This window comes from Ursus arctos, unplaced genomic scaffold (assembly GCF_023065955.2).
Source record: "Ursus arctos isolate Adak ecotype North America unplaced genomic scaffold, UrsArc2.0 scaffold_1, whole genome shotgun sequence".
NCBI classification, from domain to species: domain Eukaryota; kingdom Metazoa; phylum Chordata; class Mammalia; order Carnivora; family Ursidae; genus Ursus; species Ursus arctos.
The window spans coordinates 53,872,237-53,896,653 of NW_026622763.1; the positions used below are offsets into that span (position 1 = coordinate 53,872,237).

Consider the following 24,417-nt stretch of genomic DNA (forward strand, 5'->3'; position numbering starts at 1 on the left):
ATCAATTATGATTGGGATAAGTTTTGGATAGGTAATGGATTTATTCCATCATGTTTAAATCCTGATGACCACATTCTCTAACAAAAGGTGAATTTATTTATGAAATCTATGCCCATGTCCTCCTTCCATGCTGCTTCCTCCTCTCCCAATCCCTCTGAGAGTCTCTCAGGTGACTTCTACACATCTCTCCATCCCAGATCTCTTTCTTCTCCCAATCTGGGAGTGCCTTCAGCAGCCTCTAACACTGAAACCACAGGGCACTTTGCTGACCACCTCATACAGTCCTTTGATCAGAAATAATGCAAGCAGGGAGCTGCTGTTTATAAACGTTCCTCCTCGGGGTGCCTGGGTAGCTCAGTTGGTTAAGTGACTGCCTTCAGCTTAGGTCATGATCCCAGGGTTCTGGGATCAGGCCCCACATGGGGCTCCCTGCTCAGGGGGGAGTCTGCTTCTCCGTTTGCCTCTCCCACTGCTCGTGCTCTCTCTCTCTAATAGGTAAATAAAATCTTAAAAAAAAAAAAACTTCCTCCTCAATCTGCCTAATAATCCTATCCATAAAGAGTTAATTTTTAAAAATTTAAAGATTTTATTCATTCATTTGATATATATATAGAGAGAGACAGCAAGTGGAGGGGTAGAGGGGCAGAGAGGGAGGGAGAGGGACAAGCAGACTCCACACTGAGCATGAGCCAAACACAGGGCTTGATCTCATGACCCTGAGATCATGACCTGAGCCAAAACCAAGAGTCACGCACTCAACCAACTGAGCCACCAGAGTGCCCCTTAAAGTTTTTTTTTAACTGAAGTTCAGTGTTATCTACAGTTAAATAGTTAAAAGCTTGGCTCTTGAGTAAAGACTATCTGTAAAAGATCTCTGCTCCACTTACTATAGTTATGGGATCTTGGGGAGAAGTTTCAGTTTCTTCATGTGTAAAATTGAAATGATAACAGTACCTGCCTCCCAGCATTGTTGGAAGGCTGAGATGAAATAATGTCTGCAGAATGTATGTGAAGCATGCACTTTCAGTACCTAGCACACAGAGCTCTCCGAGACTAGGTGTTGGTGATGATACTGATACTGCTATCATTATCCGCATCAGTCTTATCACCTAACACAGTGCTTGGACCAAAGCAGGTGCCAAATGTTTAAAGAACGAAAATAAATAAATAAATGATGAAAGAATGCGCCAAGTTCACGGCACAGTTGTAAGACTCATTGAATTCAGACTCATAAAATGAATGCCTGTCTGAATGATTCTAGCCTCCTGCCCTTGAGATACTGTCAGAATATATTTGATACAAAGAAAATGGCTATTCTTATAATGATCATTCTTTTAAATATCTTACATCATGGGTTTTAAAAAAGTAACGGTTGGCCAGGGGTGCAATTTAAATACTGTTTCCTCATCTGACAGCCAAAACGTATGCAAATATGAACTGAAAACATGTTAGGAAATTTGTGACAACACAGGTATCTTAGCAACATCGCTGACTAAAGGATGAGACTGAATTAAAAATATGTGCCGTATTAAGAGAACAGGTGCCACATGAAACATAAAGATACTCAGGATTCATGACCTGCAGCTTTCAATTCTAAAGACGGTTGAAGCATTGTGTTTGAATGAATATGGAGGACCGAAACAACTATTATTGGAGGAAGAGTGCAAAGTACAATGAAAATTTTTGGATGAATAAACGCCCTCTGTAATGATGTTAGAAAGAAAAGGGAATTTGCACAGTATCTACCATTAGTAAGCTTAAAGTTCGATTATTTTCTTCCCAAGAACTCAAACCCACAACTTGTTATAAAACCACAAGATGAAACTATTTTGAAACGCATGTCTTAGTAAGGAAGACATTAAAATAAGAAGTATGGTGTTTAAAAAAAAAAAACTTGCCTAAAATATCTCCTCCTGCAGGATCAGCTGTAGATTTTTTCCCTTTGGATGCTTTTGTTACATTTTTTCACTGTTAGAAATATCAAACCATGTCATCGGTTGAATAATATTTCCTTGTTGTTTCCATTTTTAAAAGAAGCCAGTCTTTGAAATACTAAGTATAGCATTTAATGCATTATTTTATACCAATGGCACAGCTTTTAGTGAACAACGGCGTGTTAAATTAGTTACTGTGGGTCACGTATCTAAACTTTTTTCTTCCTAACTCTGTCTCCTCTGTTGTTCCTGCTGTAGATTACATGAAGTCTAGAGTTTTACATCTCCACATTTAAAAAACTCTCCACAAGAGAGTTATTAGTGTCATTCAAAATGATAGAAAAGCTATGTGGGCTCCTTTTAGGGATGGTTTTCTTCAGGAAAAGTATTGTTTGAGTTGCAAGCTGAGGTAGCTGCTTTTTCCGTGGAATACCATTTTTTACTTGGAGGAATGATTCACATAAATATTAGTTATTCTGACTTGGCATTTTCTCAAAAATGAACAAAGTGAGCCAGCCACCTCAAGGAAAACAACTCACTGTCAATAAAATTCAAACTCTGAAGTGAAAAAAAAGTAATTTTGGAAATTCTGCATCTGTCGTCCTGAACATATCACCTGCTTCCCGCTACTTAAATGACTTTTCTGATGAAACCAATGATGATATTAACAAATTTGATACTTTTTGATATTGTATAAAGAAATGTGTCAATGTTTAGAAGACCTACAGAACTCAGTGAACTAATATTTCCCAAATGACCAATGCATGATCCTACAGAAACATGCACAGTTGGAAGATCCATTCAGAGTTCAAAAGAGATCAGTGGATTTTAGTGCAACAGAATAAAAAATGCTTACTGTGAAGATTTCAGCTAACACTACCACAAGTTAACCTTTAAGAAATCGCCACTATCCAAGTACACACACACACACACACACACACACACACAGGCACCTAAATATAGACACACACGAGGGAATATTACTCAGCCATAAAAAAAGAATGAAATCCTGCTATTTGCAACAACATGGATCGACCTGGAAGGTATTATGCTAAGTGAAATAAGTCAGAGAAAGACAAATACCATATGATTTCACTTATATCTGGAATCTAAAAAACCAAAATAAGTGAAAAAACAAAACAGAAATAGATTCATATTACAGAGAACAAACTGGTGGTTGTCAGAGGGAAGCAGAGTGGAGAGATGGAAAAAACGGGTGAGAGGAATTAAGAGGTACAAACTTCCAGTCACAAAATATGTAAGTCAAAGTACAACACTGGGAATACAGTCAATAATATTGCAATAACTTTATATAGTGAAAATTGGTGACTAGACTTTTCATGGTGATATTATAATGTACATAAATATTGAATTACTACATTGTGCACTTGAAATGAATATTATTGCATGTTAACTATACTTCAATAAAAAAACACATTACCATTTATGTAGTTGTGATGAGATATCAAAGACAAATATCCACAAATACCTGAAAAGGCTATTCAAATACTCCTTACTTTCCCAAATGCGCATTATTCGTATGAGGTCAGATTCCCTTCATATGCTTGAGCTAAAATAACATATCCCCACATGGCGTGTCTGGGTGCTGCAGTCGGTGAAGTGTCTGCCTCTTGGTTTTGGCTCAGGTAGTGATCTCAGGGCCCTGGCAACGAGCCTCGCGGTGGGCTCTGCACTCTGCATGGAAACTGCTTAAGTTTCTCTCTCCCTCTCCATCTGCCACTGGCCCCCGCCTCTCTTGCTCTCTCTCAAAATAAATAAATAAATCTTTTTTAAAAAAGTAACATATCACCACAGATTGAATGCAGAAGCTCTTGAGAATCCAGTCGTTTCAGTTCAGTATTAAGACATCAAACAGATTAACAGAAATGTAAAAAAATATCATTATCTTAGTAATAATGCTGTTACATTAACATGCAATGGGTTTATTGTTTTCTAAATGAATTACCAGACATTTTTAAAAATCTGTTTTAATTTCTAATATAGTAAATGTCAAGAGATATGACCCAAAATTGTTGAGGTCTTCAACAATTTTCAAGTGTAAAGAGCTCCTCAGTCCAAAATGTTTGAGAACCACTAATCTAATCCATTAATTATAATCTTTACTGTGCAACAGGATCTCACACACACGCTATAGACACACAGTCTCAGTCTCTCTCTTGTTCTCTCTCTCTCATATAGAAAGACACATATATTGGGGCGCCTGGGTGGCTCAGTCACTTAAGCATCCGATTCTTGATTTTGGCTCAGGTCATGATCTCATGGTTGTGGGACCAAACCCTAAACTGGGCTCCATGCTCAATGGGGAGTCTGCTTGTCCTTCTCCCTGTCCCTCTGCCTTCCCTCCCACCCCCGCCTCCCACTTGCACACACTCGCTCTCTCCCTCAAATAAATAAAATCTTTTTTTTTAAAGGAGCTTACAATTCTGCAGTATTTTTTTAAAAGATTATTTATTTATTTATTTGACAGAGAGAGAGAGACAGCCAGCGAGAGAGGGAACACAAGCAGGGGGAGTGGGAGAGGAAGAAGCAGGCTCCTAGCAGAGGAGCCTGATGTGGGGCTCGATCCCAGAACGCCGGGATCACGCCCTGAGCTGAAGGCAGACGCTTAACAACTGAGCCATCCAGTCGCCCCTCAAATAAATAAAATCTTAAAAAAAAACAAAAAAAGATACATATATTAATGGGTGTCTGGACCCCATATTGAATCTACTGAATCAAACTTTCTGCAGCCATTTCTGTTGTATAGAAAGTTTCATTGGTGAGAACTTTGACCTGATTTGACTCTGATCAAAAGCTATTTATGACTGTATATTTTAGAACTTCCCAAAAGTTTATTTTATTTTTTCACTTTCTTCATTACTTTATTTCTCAAAAATATTATCATTAGTAATAATATACTTCATTTTTTTCTTTCATAGTTATGAATGCTAATCCTTATTTGTTACTGGTTTCCCTGCTTCTGAGAGATACCACAGAAAATACCACTGTCAAACTGTGTTAAAAAGAGGGTTGTTTGTTTCATTTTTCTTTTTTATTTCTGCTTTTAAATTTTAATAAACTATAGTTTTACACACAGTCTCTAGAGTATTGATTTGAAAAACACTTCAGCTGCCTTCACAATCTTATTTATTTAGGAGGTGACTGTCAACTCAGAGGTCTTTTGTCAGTTTCAGAGAGCTAAGTAAGCTTCAACTATGACAAGGAAATGCTAATAAGCACTTTGAAGACTGAAATGATGAAAACCTGAAGATCTCAATGTGAATTTAAGTCAACTGTCGAAAATGTAAAAGTGTGCTGACTTTTCTTAAATATAATAAATGCTTATAATAATGCAACATGCTTATCATAAATCTTAGTTGCAAGTATATCTCATTAATACACAAATAAGCTATGTTAATCATTTAATATGGCTCAATCATAAAAACTTTAAAGAAATTTATACAGATTCCATTCTATTAAGTATACTGTGATTTAAAATTCACACGTTGAGTTATTGACAGCTTTGCACATTTATGTATAATTTAAACCATCAATAAGTATAAAATCCTTTCTTACTTATTTTTGTTGTTGTTCCTATGAAAGGAACAAGACTATTTGGATTTGTACATTTCTGTGGTTGTGGCAAAGATAAAGGAGGGTAGCATTTGACACTATTAGAGAATTAAACTACAATACAGGGAATGACACTTTGTTTCACTTTTTTATACAAAAAACTCAATAGTTAGAGGTCTTCTTATTCTGTAAATTGGAAGCTTTTTATTCAAAAAAAAAAAAAAAGCTGAACCTAAGTATCACAGCTCTAGTGTGACAAGCCTCAGTGGGTGAAAGACCCACCTAAATTGTGCTCCAACTGCCTTTGGGCAGGATCCAAGGTATTTTAACTTCTTCGTTTTTTGAGTAATCTAATTACTCGAAATACAGTGATCTACTTAGTTTAACTACTGACACAGTTCAATGTTTCATCTCTATGATGACACCAAAGGGCATTTGGTGGAAGGGTCTGGTTGTCCTTTGTGATTTCATTCTTAAAAATAAAGTGTGAGCTATTAAAACACACCCCTAGAATCTCTTGATAACTCTCCATAAACCTATCATCCCCAAAGATACCCATGTTATTATAATACCTACCCTCGAAAGGATTGCTGTAAATACTAAAGCAGATAATCTGGTGAAGTACTCAGCACACTTTCTGACGTATACAGGCTCAATAAATGTTAGTTATTTCTATTATTATTTTTAGTTTTACAACACTTCGACATGTTTATTGGGGAGCTAGAAGAGACCTTCAATTTCCTGAGGCCACAGGAAATTATGTCACTGGCTCAAAGACTTAACAATCCTAGCTAGTATCAGAGCCAAGCCTGTACTTAAATTTGCATGTTTTTAGCCTGTCTTCCTCTTAGAATAATAAGTTCTCAGAAGCATAGAGTCTTAAGTCTGAAAAATCTCTTGAGGGTTAACAAAGAGAACTTATGGGTTGTGAATCATGACAGCTAGAAGGGACCTAAATGTCATCTATGAAGGTGAGTTCAACTCAGGCCTGAAGAGGTTAATGATGTGCTTAAAGTGACATCATTAAAGTCATAAGACAAGCAGACATCCTGTCCCAAGGGGATGCCCAATAAAAAAATTGTTTTGGGCGTGTGCTGGAATGGCTGGATAAATAAGAATAACATAATAATCAAAGCTCCCCTTGAAATACTTGTATTTGAGGAGGAAAGGTAGATCTTTCTGGAAAACAAATCTCAAAAAATAAGGAATTAAAGAAAGAAAATAGCATAATGAGAACATTTGAACCAGATGCTATGGACTGCTCCAAAACTATGATCAAACACTAGCATACATGGCTACAGAAAATCTTTTATGAGTCTTAACACCAGATCAAATGTTAAAGATCCATTACTATTTAAGTAGTTTTTAAAAAAAATTTTTTACCTTTAAAGTTTAGAATATTTTTGTATGAAACCAAAAGTGAAATATTAAAAACACTTGTTTAGAATCCAATATCACTATGAACTAAAAAAATATATATCCTCAGTAACAATAAACACTACTTCCAAATAAAAGCATTTGTCACATTCACTAATTAGGCAAAGGCATTTTAGGGTCTTTCTCTACAAGGGACAAAGGGAATTCACTATTCAAATTAAAATAAGTGATAATTAAAATGTTATGTACACAAGATATCAAAATAGTTTTGGCTTAAATAATAGTTTGAGCTAAGGCCACCCTCCCCCACCCCCAGCCGGTGCACACTGCAGATATAAATTATGGAAATCCTTTCCCCTCAAAATGCTTCATTAATTTATAACTAGGGAACTCCAAAGAGTAGACAAGCTTGGCTGAAATCACATAGGAAGTTAATGTGCAGCTCTCTATATTCAACAAATGCAGAAATAGGTTTCTCTCACATGAAAGTCTTACAGATTTTAAAGATATAAATTATTCCAATAAAAAAACTGTATATACTTTTAAGTTGTCCCCCCAGTTAAAACTTAAAAATTTGAATTTTTGGTTGGTTATCATTATTCCTGAAGAAACACTGATTTTTAGAACATTAAATATTCTGGAAAAAATCTTTTATTTGAAAGGGTAAAGCCATTTATCAAGAATAAACAAAATACTAAATTTAGAAAGTCTACTAAAATGACTAGTATAATCTAAATTATGCTAATCTGAATAAGCAGGAAACATTTTTACTTAATGTTTTTGAAAAAAGATTACTTAAGGAAGATTTATTATAAAAATACAGAGAGCATACAGGAAAAAAGCAAGGGTTACAATCACTTAAGAACAAAATTTCCAGGAAAAAGGAGTTTTTCTATCTGTACCCTCATCTCATCATCATTTAAAATCATGAGAATAATCTTTAAGTTTCTTTTTAATATTGTTGGTGTACAAGACAGAAAATTAGCTTCATGAGAAGATCCATGGTTGTCTTGTTTGGTACTGGGCACAACAGCCCAAATCAGCTACTCAATAAATACTCACAAAATGAATGAATCAAAAATACATATTAAGGGATTGGCCAAATAACTATTACATATAAACACAGTAGAATGTTATGTAGATATTTAAAACAACAGAGCAGAAATTTATTCACATGGAAAGATTTTTCGTAACGTAATAGTAAAGCAAATTACAAAGCAGTTCATATACAAGACACATCTTTTTCTCTTTCTCTTTCTCACTTTCTCTCACACAGACACACACACACACACACACACACACACACACACACACACACAAATTCTAGAAGGATAAACAGCAGAATATTATTGGTTATGTTATCCATCAATAGTAGGATTTGTTGTGATTTTAACAATCCTATTTTTTTCAATGTTTTATTATTTTTGTAGGAAATGAACAGGGATTACTTAAAACAACCCGTGCAGAGGCAGACCAGCAGGAAAACCCTTAAAATGTTAACATAGTTGTGGATAGTGGGGCTATGGGTAATCCTCTCTTTTTTCTTTAGTTCCTATTTTTCAAATTTTTTATAAAGAACATGTATTTCTTTAAGACTAGGGGGAAAAAACTTTAAATTGATTAATTAGATATATCAACATGTGATTCCTCTTTTAAATTTAAGAATAGTTTTAGGGGGTGCCTTGGCTCAGTCGGTTAAGTGTTTGTCTTCAGCTCAGGTCATGATCCCAGGGTCCTGGGATTGAGCCCCTCGTTGGGCTCCCCACTCAGCAGGGACTCTGTTTCTTCCTCTTGCTCTGCGCACCCCTTCCCACGTCGTGCCCTTTCTCACTTGCTCTCTCTCTCAAATAATAAAATCTTTTTTAAAAAAAGAATAGTTTTAGGTAACATGATTGGCATTCACAATCTATCTATCTATCTATCTATCTATCTATCTATCTATCTATCTATCTATCTATCTATCTATCTACCTACCTACCTACCTACCTACCTACCTACCTATATGGGCATAACATGGTGAACTAGTCGATATAAAAAAAACATTTCTACTATTCTTTACTTTTTTCACACTCTGGTACTCTCCTCTCACCACCATTATACCCAGTCCTCCCAGTCTTAAGAAACACTAGCTCCCACAAGGTGGCCAAAAAACCGTGTGGAATTCCAAAAGGGGTCACAAGAAAGAAGTTTTTGAGCTCCTGAGACCCATTTGGCTTAGAGAACAGTTCCAGATCACTGGAGAGCCTACTCGAGTCAAACTGCATTGAAACTGATTACTAAAATTAATACACAAATGACTAAAACTATGTTTAAGAAATTAGAATGAAGGGGCGCCTGGGTGGCACAGCGGTTAAGCGTCTGCCTTCGGCTCAGGGCGTGATCCCGGCGTTATGGGATCGAGCCCCACATCAGGCTCCTCCGCTATGAGCCTGCTTCTTCCTCTCCCACTCCCCCTGCTTGTGTTCCCTCTCTCGCTGGCTGTCTCTATCTCTGTCAGATAAATAAATTAAAAAATCTTAAAAAAAAAAAAGAAATTAGAATGAAGACAAGGTTCTGTATCTATTAGCATTCCCCTCATTCACTCATATTCCAATAGTTTGGTCTGAGGGAGACAGGAGAAAACTTCAAACCATTTCTCCAGGAAGTTTACAGAACCCACAGTCCACACATGGGAGCTTGTTATTCAAGAGAGTATCAATCTGCCCCTGGGACTGGGCAGAGAACTCTAGTCTACAGGATTCTTGAGTGGGTTGTACCTGCAAGCTTTTAAGGATCACAGGAAGAGATATCTAAATGCTTTAGTGGTCTCAATAAAGCTGAAAAAAAATGCTTCAGTAGTTTTCCACAGGAAATCCCGAAAGCATACAAATTGCCAGAAACAATGCCTTTTCCCTTCTGAGTAGACGAAAAGGAGAAAAGCAGAAACGGTAGTTTTTCTCATTGTGATACTTGGTCCTACGTGGTACAGTTCACATCCAGAGTTGACACCCGTCAACTGTGACTGTGACTAACACCTGCCATGGGACCTACTCCAGAGAGGAAAGGCCAAGAGACAGCCAGTGATGAAAGGAGGGCTGGCTGAGTGCTTCTGGCTCAGGTCCAAGATCGAGCAGAGCAGAGAAGATCTTCTTCCCTAAGAATCCTCTCTCCTATTGGACCCACATTTATTGCAGTCCTTACTCTAGATTAAAAAGTGAAAAGCCCATGACAGGATTGAAACTGTCAACAAGTTTCAGTGCCTTGCAGTCAGTACTAAACATCAATAATTCTTTTGTTGCCCATATTTCCCTAAAATAACATGACTTGAGAAATTTTATATCTAAAATTAAGATAAGAAAGTAGGTATTTAAATAAGATGATGTATTTATAATAAAGAGACAAAATGAAGGTAAAAAGTGCTATAAATGTGGAAAATTAAAACATTAAATAGAATGCCACCTGTCACAGCAACACTTTAAAAAAAAAAAGTCTTGTCCTGATAGAAATCTAATCCGTGGTTGCCCTAGGACCAGGGTTGGGGGTGCAATTTTCTACAAAGAGACACTAGGGAATTTTATGGAGTAATGAAATGTGCTGTATTTGATGGCAGTGGCGGTTACACAGGTATATTTGTCAAAGCTTATCAAACTATACAAGTGACTGCATGCGTTTTACTGTATATAAATTATACCTCAATAAAATTGACTTATAAAACATTCTTGGAAAATGAGCCTATAAAGAGATATGGCTTGCTCATTTGCAGATTTTCCCCATTACAAGGAAAAACAGAACTTTCTCAAGGGATAGGAGAATCATAGTTCTCCCCCCCCCCCCCCGCCATGAACTTGGACGGCAGCCCAAAGTCATTCTAAAGTTATTAAGCAAACTATACCCATAACAGGATCTCCTTCTGTTGAGTGGGTGAAAGAAAGAAAGGTGTAAATCTCTTAAGATGGTGCTACATAATCTGCAGCTTGTATAAAAGCTTCTGCTTTTAGAGAGAAATTTTATACTAAAGGTAACTTTTTATCAAACACTGCTGGTAAATAAGCACAAACTTATTGTGAAGTGTCTTAGAAATTATCAAAGATAACCCTCATGCACTCTTGGTGGGAATGTAAACTGGTGCAGTCACTGTGGAAAACAGTATGGAGGTTCCTCAGAAAATTAATAATAGTATTACCATATGATCCAGTAATTACACTATTGAGTATTTACCCAAACAATATGAAAATGCCAATTTGAAAAGATATGCACCTCTATGTTCATTACAGCATTATTTACAACAGCCAAATTATGGAAGCAGCCCAAATACCCACTGATGAATGAATAAAGAAAATGTGTTATACATCTATATATATATAGTGTATATATATATATATATATAGAATATTATATATATATAATAGAATATTACTCAGCTATAAAAAAGAATGAAATCTTGCCATTTGCAACAACACGGACAGATCTAGAGGGCAAAATGCTAAGTGAAATAAGTCAGTCAGAGAAAGATAAATACCATATGATTTCACTCATGTGGAATTTAAGAAACAAGTAAATAAAGAAAAAAAAAGACAAACCAAAAAACGATACAGAAACTATCTCTTAACTATAGAGAACAAACAGATGTTTACCAGAGGGGAAGTGGGGTGGGTAGTGAAATAGGTAGAGGGGATTAAGGGTACATTTATCTTTTTTTTTGAGAGACAGCATGCGAGTGGGGAGAGGAAGAGGGAGAGAGAGACTCTTAAGCAGGCTCTGCACTCAGCATGGAGTCCAACTCAGGGCTTGATCTCATGACCCTGGATCATGACCTGAGCAGAAATCAAGAGTCAGATGCTTAACTGAGTCACCCAGGTGCCTCAAAGGTAGACTTATCTTGATGAGCACTGAGTAATGTATAGAATTGTTGAATCACTACATTGTACACCTGAAACTAATGTAACACTATATGTCAACTATACTGGAATTAAAATTTAAAAAAAAAAAAAAGCTTCCTAAAACAGAATTAAAAAAAAAAGAAATTATCAAAGATAATGTCTAAGTTGTAAAATTCAGGTCATCAGCAAACCTACAGCATTTAGTGAATTTTCACTGAATGGTTTTAGAAGCTAGGGAAATAGAGGATAACAGAGCTGATTTATGTGAGTTACTGAACAAAAACAATGAACTCATGTAGCAGCACACTTAAAAGGAAACAAACAAGGGCATGATAAGTTGCCATTATAGATGTTTAGAATTTCTTGCTGAAAGAATCTATTTTTTGCAATATAACGCCCAGGTTTGAGCATTTCTGATCACGTGTAGTAACTCAGAAGAACCCAAGAAGAGTTAAGGACTAACTTATGAGGCCATATGAAAACAATTAAGTTCTCATAACTTGAGTAAGGAAAGGCTCAGGGCATGGCTATGATTTGCCAGTCTCTGAGAGGTCTAAATATCAGAGAAAGAGAAAGGACTCCAAATATAAATGGAAATAGGATGGAGCAAAAAGTGTAAAATGAACATTACAGATCCAAATCATTTAGCGTTGAGGTCTAATATAAGGATTTATTGAAACTGGGAAGTTTTCTTTTAGAATTGCCCAAGGAATTGATGTGTGGGCAACGCGGGAAAGCCAGATTATTGCTTGATAGTCTCAACTTGGTTTGGACCCCAGAATGTTATCACTCCTAAAGCCACCAGAGCTGATTTCTGTTTCACAAAGTTAAGTGGATGGGCCACCAATGATTATTTCCCCACCAAAATGCTAAAGACTCCGAAAAAGCAATTGTGAAAGAATTTCTAATAGCGTCCTTTTCCAACCCTCAAGCCAGTAATTTAAGATTTTATTTGTTTAATTGGCTCATATACACAAATCTTCCAAAACTGCAGCTGGCTTGGTAAATGACAATTCGATCTTCTGTTGGCCTGGTTTTTGGAACTGAGGAATTGATGTTTATCTTCCATTTTCATCTTTCCGTCTGGTTTTCCCTAATGGCTTTCAATTACTAATCCTTTTTGTAGGTGATAAAATGGAAGAACAGATGAGATTCACACAAAAAATTTCCTGGGCCCCATCTGAGTTTTCTTTATGAAATTTTCTGCTGGGGTCTAGGTTATCCCCAACACATAACTGATAACTATGAGTCTGGGGAGATGCCACTTGACCCTTGGCTTCTTTGCACATATCCCTGAAAAGGTGGTTCTAGCCACCACCTTTCACAAACTAGTACATGTCACAAAGACAATTTCTCTGTACCTCAGATGCTTTGTGGAATTAGGAACATTCCAAGGATTCGAGTTCTTGAAAAAAATAGAGTAGGAAATCAACTTGAATTACTCTTTCTCAGTCTCAGAACTGATTATATCAGGACCTTTGGATTTGACTGCATTCATAAAATAGACTAATCTGTTTGTTCATTTGGTTAGTCAACAACTGTGTATAGAAAATCCAAGGTGTTGACTCAGAGGTAAAACAATACTAGGGGACTTAAGCCTTGACACTGGAGCGGAATGACAGAATATCATATTGATTTCTGATCCACAATTCTGAAAAGATTAGTGTGCTTGTCTACAAAAGTGTTTTCTGTCATCTGCTGGGCTATTAGAGAAGCAAACTCAAAACAGAGTAAATCCAACTTCATACTTACCAAATTGTAAGACTATACAGATTACATAGGCACGTTGCCTCTTGCTATCAATACGCCTAAGTGCTCATTGAATACGGCAGAAACAATAAAAACATTAACATGTAAGTTCTTTGAGGCAGGGCTTATACCTTATACGTCTTTCGTCCCTTCCACAGCCTAGCCTGTTTCCTTACAAAAAGGAGGCATGCAATAAATGTTGAATTAAATGCAATTAATATTGATACGAGATGAATTAGTTCATGGAGAATAAAGAAGAAATGGGGATGCTATTTCTGCAATGCTCTTTTAAAAACATTTTATTTACTTATTTGAGAGAGAGAGAGCGAGCATAAACAGGGCAGAGGAAGAGGGGGAAGCAAACTCCCTGCTGAGCAGGGAGCCCGATGTGGGGCTTGATCCCAGGACCCTGGGATCCTGACCTGAGCTGAAGGTAGATGCTTAACCGACTGAGCCACCCAGGTGCCCCTGCAATTCTCTTAACTGATTTATGTTCCAAGATAACTCTTGAGTAACAAAAAGAATTTATTTATTTATTTATTTATTTAGACAGCTCATGGAAGACTATATAGGAAATAAAGTGTGAAGATGTTAAGGCAAAGGAAGGCGAGGGTTTGCCCAGCTGGAGTTAAGGGAATTGTCAGAAGTCACGGTAAATCTGAGAGATGCTAATGGGCTCACATGGGACGCACATTCAATAAAAGTCCACTGGCAGGCAAAGAAGCTGGAGACTTTACTTGTCTTATGTTCAGGGAAAAGTAGAGTTAAAATATTGGCCAATACTAAAATGCAAATAACCACAGAAAATAACACTTTAACCTTAAAAATCCTTAGCACATTATTGGGCAAAGACACATGCCTCCTGATTAGACACAATTAGAGGTGTCACAGCATTACTAAAAGAGAAGCTCCGCTATTGGATGAAGGAATTAGGAGCCGTCTGATGTTGTCTTGTGAACCTGGAGGGCACTTCAAACAAAGAAAACATGCATCTTGAAGAGAAAGAAACCTGAACTGCTGTTTCTAGCATGGGCTGGGGGAACAGTACTCAAACCCACAAATGGGTGTTTGGTTGGTGATTGCTCTGATCACAAAGGGCAATAATGTATCACATACAAGGAAGACCCCTTTACAAAATTTCATGAATACTCATAACCACCATGTAATGGAATCCACAGTCTTCATTTTAGAGACTGAGGTGAATTGAGATCCAGAGAGATTTAGGGCTTGCTCAAGACCACACAGACTAATATATACTTATATACTGACTATGTAGGATTTTTTTTTAACTCTACTTGATTTTTTTTAAATTAATGAATTTATTCGAGAGAGAGCATACCGGGGCTTGGGGCAGAGGGAGAGGGAGAGAGAAACCCAAACAGATTCTACACTGAGCTCGATCCCATGACCCATTGTTCACAACCTGAGCCAAAACCAAGAGTTGGACGCTCAACCAACTGTGCCACCCAGGTGCCCCATAACTCTGCTTGAATTTTAAGAAGGATATTTACAAAGGACAAACCCGCTATCGGAAGTTCTGCAGGGCATGGGGTACCTGGGTGGCGCAGTTGTTAAGTGTCTGCCTTCGGCCCAGGGCGTGATCCCAGGGTCCTGGGATCGAGCCCCACATCAGGCTCCCTGCTCCACTGGGAGCCTGCTTCTTCCTCTCCCACTCCCCCTGCTTGTGTTCCCCCTCTCACTGGCTGTCTCTCTCTCTCTGTCAAATAAATAAATAAAATCTTAAAAAAAAAAAAAGTTCAGCAGGGCAATTGCAGTCTTCCTTATAAATTGCTAAATTGGCTTTTTAATACAAAGAAGTGACCCTGGGCACATCTGGCAGCTCTCCAAGAGTCTGTTCGCCCCTGGAATGACCAATCCTAACCTTGAACAAGTCACAGGGGAAAGTGAGCATGTCAATTTGACTAGAGGAGAGAGGGATGGATGTGGATAAAGGCAGCGTTCAGGAGATCAAGAGGAGCACAGGTTGGGGAGGAATCAGGAAGGGGGAAAGAAGGTCTTAAAAAGTGAGAAAGCACAGAATCAAGAAATCAAAGAGTTTCCTGTAGATTGCTTCATGCTACCCACTCCTCTGATATTGTTACTTTAGTAATGATTAAATTTAAGTACGGCTTTCCTGCTGATTTCTACACTGAGATTATATGGATACAATTAACTTACTATATATCTATGTATATTTTAAGCAAATTAAAAACATTTAGAAGAGTTGCTTTGTGGGAGAATAAGACAATTAGAGACCGGACCAACTGCGCCCTGTTCAGCATCTCTGGGGACATCGAGTCCCATCACTTTATGGAGGTACCCAAAGAACTCCAGGAGTTATGGCAATTTTTTGGCAGGGCCCTGATTACATTTCAACTTCAAACTTCACAAGGCTTTTCAAATACATACGCAGTCTGGTGATCCTCAAAAAAGTCTTTAAAAAGTGGAATTTAAATGTAAAAGAAATTCCTTAAGAATAAATTAATATGACAGTATGCCAAGCACTGCAACCATCCCAAACTTCAAGGGGAAGAAAAAACTACATACACACACACAGACACATATAGGTGATTTGGCTTGGTGCAGTTCCTTAAAACCAACGAATGGATTCTGCACACCCCTGCCATTGCAGGTCATTCCAACATGTGAGAAAGTTTTGGGGCTTAGAAGACTAAATCCAAAAGTAAAGAGGTTCTGGCTAGATTCAGAGTTCTGACTCATAGCACAGTTTCTGAAATGCAAATTATATATTTTACACCTTATATTATTGACAGTTATGAGACATTTTTTTAAAGCACGGCTTTGGAAAATTTTAAATTATGTTAATAATTAGTATAAAATCATCATAAAAATTGTTGCATTCAGCCATTGGTCCACTATCTGTTGAAGTGAACATACTATATTTACTACTTGGAAAAGGGAACTATTCCAATACAGTTTCAAGATAAATTTTTTAAAAGCCACTAATAAAAGCGGGGCTCACGGCCAGTCTGGATGCTAAAGTTAAGCCATTTTAGAAGAGAAGGAAGTCTGGCTTTTCAACATGCTACAACTTCATGATTAAATTTCTTTCAATGTTTTTCGAAAAAAAAAATGTAAGTTTCTGATTGCTCTTTCAAGCTGGAGAAGCAACTTAACAGTTAATGAAAAAATGACATAGATGTCAATCAGAAAAAGAATCTTCCCCCCATCAAAACAGGCCACGAAATTTCTGAGGGACAGCTAAGAACCTTCAGGATTCACTTCCTGTGGCAAAAAACTTTATGGCCATAAAACCACCCTGACAACCTTCCACAAAGCTCAGATGCTCAACTTACACCTTAAGGACTGAAAAAAAAAACACACATGGAATTCTTATCCCTCGATTTTAGAACAAGGGAAGACCTTAAGAGATCATCTGGTTCAGAATTTCCCCAAGTGGATTTTGTGAAACATGATTTTCCTAAATAATTTTCTGAATAGTGGTGGGGTGATCCAGATGAGTTCGGGAACACTCTCGGAGAGTCGTAATACGTATTAGGTTATTAGCGAAACTCAGAAGCCCAAAGAAAAGAAATACATAAGTTAAAAAAAAATTGTTTTTTTTAATCAAACCTATTTGAGCACAGAGCCCTTTTTGCAGCACGTATTTACAATGAAAATCTTGTAAAATTACTGTCTTTTAGAAAACCCCTTATCTATGAAGAATCTGAAGTCCAGACAGGCTGAGGATTGTCCCAAAATGATACAATTAGTTGGTGGATAAACTAAAAACAGATCTCCTCTTTCAAGACCAACTTCAGTGCTGTCTCTACTACCATGTTCTCTCTCTCGTACAACACCTACACTCCTTGAAGGAGCACAGACTGTAACAAGAACCACATCTCGGAGATCATCTAGTCCAAAGCCCTCTTGTTAAAGGAGAAGTGAAGCAATCTGCCCACATGAAATCAATTCCTGTAGAACTCGAACCTAGCTCTTAAGTCCGATACCAGAAACCTTTCCACAGCAGCATACTAACTCCTGCAACATCAACTTTTTTGCCTCTGAGGAAAAGGCAAACCCCTCATGGGTGGGGGGGGGGGGTTAGCTATTCAGGACCCAGTAAAATATTTATTAAACCATACTTGTGGCAAGAGATATTTTAAATCAATTAAACATGATTGTCTTTACTTACAAATGTCATCAACTGTGACAGGGAATCAATGTTTCAAGCTCTTGAACAGGTCATCATCCCTGTCCTGTTGGATGACACCTATAAATAAAATAAATCTATTTTTGAGTGAGTAGATTTTAAGCCAACTAGATTTAAGATGCATGCAATTTAAAGCAAACAGTAATTTTTAAAATGATTCTTCATTATGTACTGCTGGGAGAACTAGTTTCCAGTGCCAGCTATTCTATGTGGCTATCACTGGTCATCAGCACAAGACCATCCAGGCAATGTAACATATGTAATGTTGCCAGAATACACGGGGAATCAGGGATCCTAGAGCTGAAAAGGGTCCTCTAGGCCTTATCTACCTCAGTGTCTTTCCTTGTGAATACTATTTTCTCTTTGTAGGAGGGACAACCAAGACCCTATGAGGTTTAAATGACTAGCCCAATGGGAAGTAGCTAAGTATCTTTAGCTGAAGTCTCTTGATGTTGAAAAGTACATCCAGAACACATTAGTGAAGGTTATCATTAGGCTGATCAACTCTAAAAAACCCGCATGCACACACTGTAAAAATATTTCAAGAATGTTGACTTAGAATATTCTATCACAGCTGCATAAAATATATTTTCAGTATTAGAGATATTTAAATACAAGCATTACTGAAAAATGCCACAAATGGAAAATAACCAAAAGTGAGAAAATGGGAATTAGAGAGTGAAAAGAACAATATTAAATACAGCATGCTTTTAGGATTTTAAATTTTGGTTACTTCCGAAAAAGATCTGCGTTCCTAACAAATACGAATATATGAGAACCATTTTCTACAATCTATAATTTCACATGTTGGTTTCTCTGTAGCCGCAAAGTGCCACTTTGAGTTAGATTTGCCAAAAACTAAAATTTCGGCTCGACAATGAACATTTTAGATTACAGATTTCCATTCTGTACCTAAATACTTTAAGACACTGGAAGTATTTTAGGATACTACCCTGAGGTAATATAGCTGTTAAAATAATATTACCACCAAACTCGAGTGCTTATTATGTGCCAGCTACTGTTTGATTACTTTACACATACTATCTCCTTCAATCAATTCTCACAACTTGATTATTACTACAATTTTGCAAACAACATCAAAGCACAGAGAAATTAAGTGACATGAAGTAGTTCACACAACAGGTAAAATAGCAGAATTTGCACACAAATCTATTTGGTGACACAAGCCAAGCTCAAATCCCTAGGGAATACTGCATTTCCTTAACATGGCAACCGAGAGTCTCAGAAATGTAAGAATGGATTAACACAACTCCAATCAGAACACACGAAATTCTCTCACCTACATCCCACACAATATAAAACATCAGGAAATTCTCTCACTCTTTGGGGATAAGGAGGCAGCTAGGGACAATTTTCAAAGCAAAATAATATTAATGCCAAGGAACTGAAACTTCTAACGTTAACTTTAAATATATTACAAGATACACCAAATGAAAAACTTAAATTGTCTTTTATAATTAAAATAAATCTTTCTGATTCAAGTCCCTTCTTAAGAGTCCATAAAGAGATAAACACTCCTGTTACTCAGGAATGACTGATTCTCAAAACAGTATAATAGTTACCGCTAGACTGAATTTTATCCTATGTATTTCAAAGTATGGATATATATCATTTTGTTAAAGAACAGAACTATTTCCAAAGGGAGAGAAAAAGTCGTTTTGATAGACTATGCGACCTCCTCAACTTCTCATGCACTACAGCTATCTTTTCTTGACCACAGTTATGCTTCTGACCAAAGCCCTGAACTTTATTTTTTATTAGGGGACATTTTTTTCAACATAGTTTTGAAGCCATGAAACTGATGAAATAGGAAATAATATGGAACACAAACATACACCTGACGTAAAAACAAGAATTAGATATATGCAAAGCTCAGCACCACCGAAATGAGACATCAGGGAAAATGCACATCTTTTTCAAAGCTCTGTGGAGCCGCCCTCTTCTGGCAGTCATGGCTTTTTCATACGGACCCCGAACAGAAGAAGATCAAGTGTGGTTTCATGGTAGCTTACCCTTTTCTCTGACACCCCATCCTGGCCTGTAGAATCTCTCTCATCATGTGTCTCTTTCAGGACTGGCATATGTTTTTGGTATGCTGGCTCTCTGTTTAAGGTTGTGTATCCTATGTGCTCATAAATTGGGTTTATCGTCATCTTGGCAATGTATTCTGCTGCCTTGGTTTCAATATAGAGAGTAATCAATCCATCAGTCACCAGATCGTGGATGGACTCAAAGCGCTTCTCCCCAACGAAGTGCTTTCCATCGTAGTACAGCCTGAAGTTTCTGGTTTGACTTCCAAATCTGCCTCAATGAAATGGGAAAGATGTTTTTAAGAAAAGTAAGTAAGTGAATTCTTTCTGAAAAAAAAAAAAAAAAAAAAAAGAACCAAAAAAAAAAAAAACCCCAAAAAACTATTGCTTTGTTTGTGTGTGTCTTCTTTGTTAAATAAACTGTGGCTAATCTCTATGATTCGTCTGGAATTATAGAAAATAAAACTTTTGAACACAAAGAATGAACTTGCAACAACTAGGGATAACTAGCCAGAAGCATGTCTCTTCTAGAAGGAAAAAAATGTTCTTGTTTATCTTTTTAAACCACTTCATTATCCTGTAGGAAAAACGAGGAAAAATAAAGCTCATATCCTATTAGAACACATTCTATATTCAATGGGACAATTCCATCATAGATGAAATTTCTATATCAACATGTTCTCTTCAAGTTGATCAATAAAAATATTCAACATACTACAGACCCCAGCGCTCATGTCTTTTAATGGGAAAGCTCCATTTAGGGATCACCTAAGTATGATGCCAGTAATCACTGGAAGTAGAACTGATTCCAGAACCTGAGCCATGCAGTAGGGCAGGAGGGCAACAGAAACATACTTTTGCGATTTCTAGCCATGGGTCAATGACTTGCTCCTCCTTGTTACACAGGCATTTTTCTGTGTCTCCTTGTTGAGTCTAAGCAAGAAATATTTGCGGTATATATAGGGCATAGAAGTCATAAGCTATTGGACTGTAGAAATTCTGTTCTGACTTTTGGGTCATGTTTTGGCGACATACTTTAAAAACTGGAGAATAATGGTTTAGTTTTATGATAATTTCAGTATTTTGCTTCCTGACTTTATGAAAGCTGATGTCTCAAAGCACCAAGAGCCAGTATTATGGTTTCCCAAAGGCAGTCGGGAGTGAGCGTACTTAAAAACTAAACAAATCAAAAAAAGTATATCTAATTTCATTGTTTAAAACACACAGAACAATGACAATAAAAACAGAACAGAGGTGAACTAAAATACTAAAATAATACCCTGTTTAATACTAAAATAAAGTGTTTAATTAGGACTGCAAATGTACGCAACAATATTGTTCTGGTATGGGTTATAGTCCAGAAGGACAGGACTAGCAACTTAAGAATCTACTTTTAACGTATCCTTAAAAAAGGAAACTTTTTTTTATAAAGGTCTATATCTCTATTTCTGTAGTTCAAGTTGAACTTTAATAATTATTTAATCTAGAACCCAACATTCTATCTATGATGGTCCTTCTACTAAAATAAAATTTATCCACCTTTTGGTTCTTTAAAAGCAATTATATTTTGATTTATACTCAAGTGAATGATCCATATAATTACAATTTCCCCTTCTCCATTTTCCTGTAAAGTTACAGACATATTTCTCCTGAGTAAATTTTCATTGTAAGTCTAAAAAATTGGAAAGTAAAATTTCTACACCAAAATTAACTATAAAAGGTTTTTTCAGTTTAATATACTGCTTTTATAATTTCCTTTTTGCTATATGTTATCTGCTTTTGAGAAATAAACATGGAAAGCCATTTCATAATTTTTAGAAGATTCTTACAATAATCACTCAACACTGTTTAACATGAAGTCCTTTGATATTTCAATTGTATTCAGAGGCATTTCAATGAAAGATTAGACCATTTTACTCCTTCAGGGGTTTATGATTTTACAGTGCATATGACACTTAAAGATTATCCAAGCAGTGGTGGCAGGCATTTGTTACTCGAACTTCTTCTAAAATCTGAGCAGTATGGGAATGTCAGGCAGAAGGGAAGATGGCTGGCTTGACCTCATTTGGACTGGATTAAAAGAGCAGAGAAATCTAGGGTGCTTCACAATGGGTCTATTCCTACCCCAGCCAAGGAGAGGATTTCCTGGCTACCTATAGGTATTGGGCAAAAAAGACTAAGTCAGTTTGCCCTTTTCTCTTACCATAGCAACTTCAAGAGACCCTACGCACAATTCCCAATGCCTCCTGCGCCTTCCAGTCCAATCAAACTTCAAGTCTTAATGAAGGTGATCAGATAACAAAAATAACTCATAATATCGGTTGTTTAAAACTTAACCTCAAAGAACAAGAAAATGAATTTCCATTTTGGAATTGTGATTTATTTTTAAAGAAAATGGCATTACTTTGTCTACCCTTTACCGCCCTCTCTTTCACTTTGGAAGTTACATAAAGAACAGCATCATAGCATAGACCGACAGAGTCTTCTCTTCTTTGATTTGAAAGGCATGATAGAAAATCTTTGAGGAGGATGGGGAATGGATATGTCTCTTCTACAAAAAGAGCCATAAAAGGAGAGTATGCCAAATCCAAGGGCAAAGAAAGAATCCTTCCTTGTAAAAGTTTACCACTTACAGACTGTCATTTATGCAACATTTAACAACACATGCAGGAACTCTGTTAAATGTTAGGTGGTTCATAATAAAGTTCCTGTTCCCTTGATTACCTCAGTAGGAAACAGATATACATAAAACGAGTCAATACAAACACAAGATGAAGCGCTGAATTTTATTTATTTTCAAAAGTCTGTTTTAGTTTTTTTTTTTTTTAAAGTAAACTCTACCCCCAATGTGGGGCTCGAACTCATGACCCCAAGATCAAGAGTCATATGTTCTACCAACTGAGCCATCCAGATGCCCCAAAACGCTGAATTTTAAAGAGTTCATCTTTAGTTTGATTTCTAAAAAATGACTGTAAAAATGTGTATAGCCTTGGTCTTATATGGAAAAGTTACATTTCTGTGCAGTGGTTCATGAAAGCAAGTGAATCCAACGTCTCTCTCCCACTATGAAAATGAATGAACTCACTGCTTAATAAGGTTTCCGAGCTACTGCTTATGACCAAGTACAAAAGCACCTTTGCATCTTGAAATAGGGTTTGACCAGGGAAAGCCAAGTGTGGGGTCCCGTGTTTTTAATACAAAACCTTAGGTTTTGGGATCAGACAAAATAAGTTTAAATCCTGGGACTGTCACTCTAGCTGAGTGATTTGAGAATTTCATTCTTCAGATTCTGCATCTAGAGAACAGGAATAACATCACTTTTCTCCACATGGTTGTGAGGATTACATAAGCATATTCAAGTCAGAGCTAAGTACATACTAGGTTCAATGAATGGTAGTACCCTTTCTCCCTCTCTGTTAGGTAGGCCTCTGCAGAGAATGACAGAACAGGTATCAAACAATAAAGTAAAACAGAAAAGAGACTAAATATGCATCGAAGGGGCTGCATAAATAACCGCTAATACAAATGACGTGTACAGGACCATGTCCGCACTTGTTGATCTCATAGTCAGCACAAGGCATGGAGGAGCTCTCTGTGATTTCTTCAGATGTCCCTGAATAAGTTTACACCACCTGGCTGAACAGAGTGGAACTACAGCAGAATACAAAGAGGGGAGAAGGGAGAAGCCATGAGTCTTCATACTGTGGCGTGCGAGGCAGGTCTCTCGGTTCAGAAGCAAAAGGTCAGTCAACGTAGTCCTACCAAAGGCAGGACATGTTAAATGGATCTGGTGACAAGGGCTGAATTCCACACTACAGAGCACTGATTTGTAAAAACTATTGAAGCTAAACCATTTTCTTCCATTTTTATTGGAAAGTCATTCTTTTCCTCTTTTCTTATATTAATTACCTGCATCTGCCCTTGCTTTTTTATAGCTGTTCCCTCTTTGGTGAACATATTTGAAGTTGTATAGGACCAACTCTCACCTAGTTAGAGTTCAACAAAATTCATTTTCTCCAAAGTGGTACTGTAGTTAACAAATAGAAAAAAGAGACTGGGATAATCTGCTTTGAACTGTTACTGTTGTAGAACATAATTACCACTTTCTAGAAATGTCTTTTTCTCCAGTGATTTCAGGTTTGGGTTTTCATGTTTTAAAAAGCTGTTTAATGCTGTGCCCAGTTGCATTCAGATGAATTTCAAAATATATAATTCCAACAACTAGCTTTAAACAGTGAACAAAACCCTTAATACCATCCTTTCTATTTTTTTAGAAGTAAATTGTACTAAAAAAATTCAGTCTAGAGGTACAAAGTGATGAAAATATGTAAAAGGAATAGCCTTTGGGATTTTACTTTACTTCTTCTAAAACCAAGAATTAGTTCTGATTTGAGGTCAAAGTATTTGAAAATATCTCTTCAAAGGAAAGCTCCAAGCTAACAGATGTTTTCTCTTAACAAAGAAATATATACAACACACTTGTCTAAATTAACAATAAAATGTTAGAACTATTTCCAGAAACCAACATGCAAGAACAATTTTATTTGTCATACATATTTGTATATTGTTTACCAAAGTCAGAGACACCACTCTAATGATGAAATACAAGAATCTCATAAATTTAATCGTAAATACACCCTTGAAAGAAAGGTTAAAACAGAGACAAGAATACGATGAGGCACTGAGTTAAATACTAAAAA

The 24,417-nt window shown here is 36.8% G+C and overlaps 1 protein-coding gene across 12 annotated transcripts in view; it reads right to left on the reverse strand.

The window, feature by feature from the left end:
• Positions 1-24,417, reverse strand: part of CHN1 (chimerin 1) — a 221,635-nt gene that overhangs the window by 65,374 nt on the left and 131,844 nt on the right. For 11 of the 12 annotated variants that reach the window (XM_057318752.1, XM_057318747.1, XM_057318751.1 and 8 more), the window contains one exon: positions 19,700-19,988. In XM_057318752.1, coding sequence (XP_057174735.1) covers positions 19,700-19,988 — 289 coding nt within the window. Of the gene's footprint in view, positions 1-17,648; positions 17,727-19,699; positions 19,989-24,417 lie in introns of all 12 variants that reach the window. The other variant, XM_026492521.4, reaches the window with a different exon arrangement.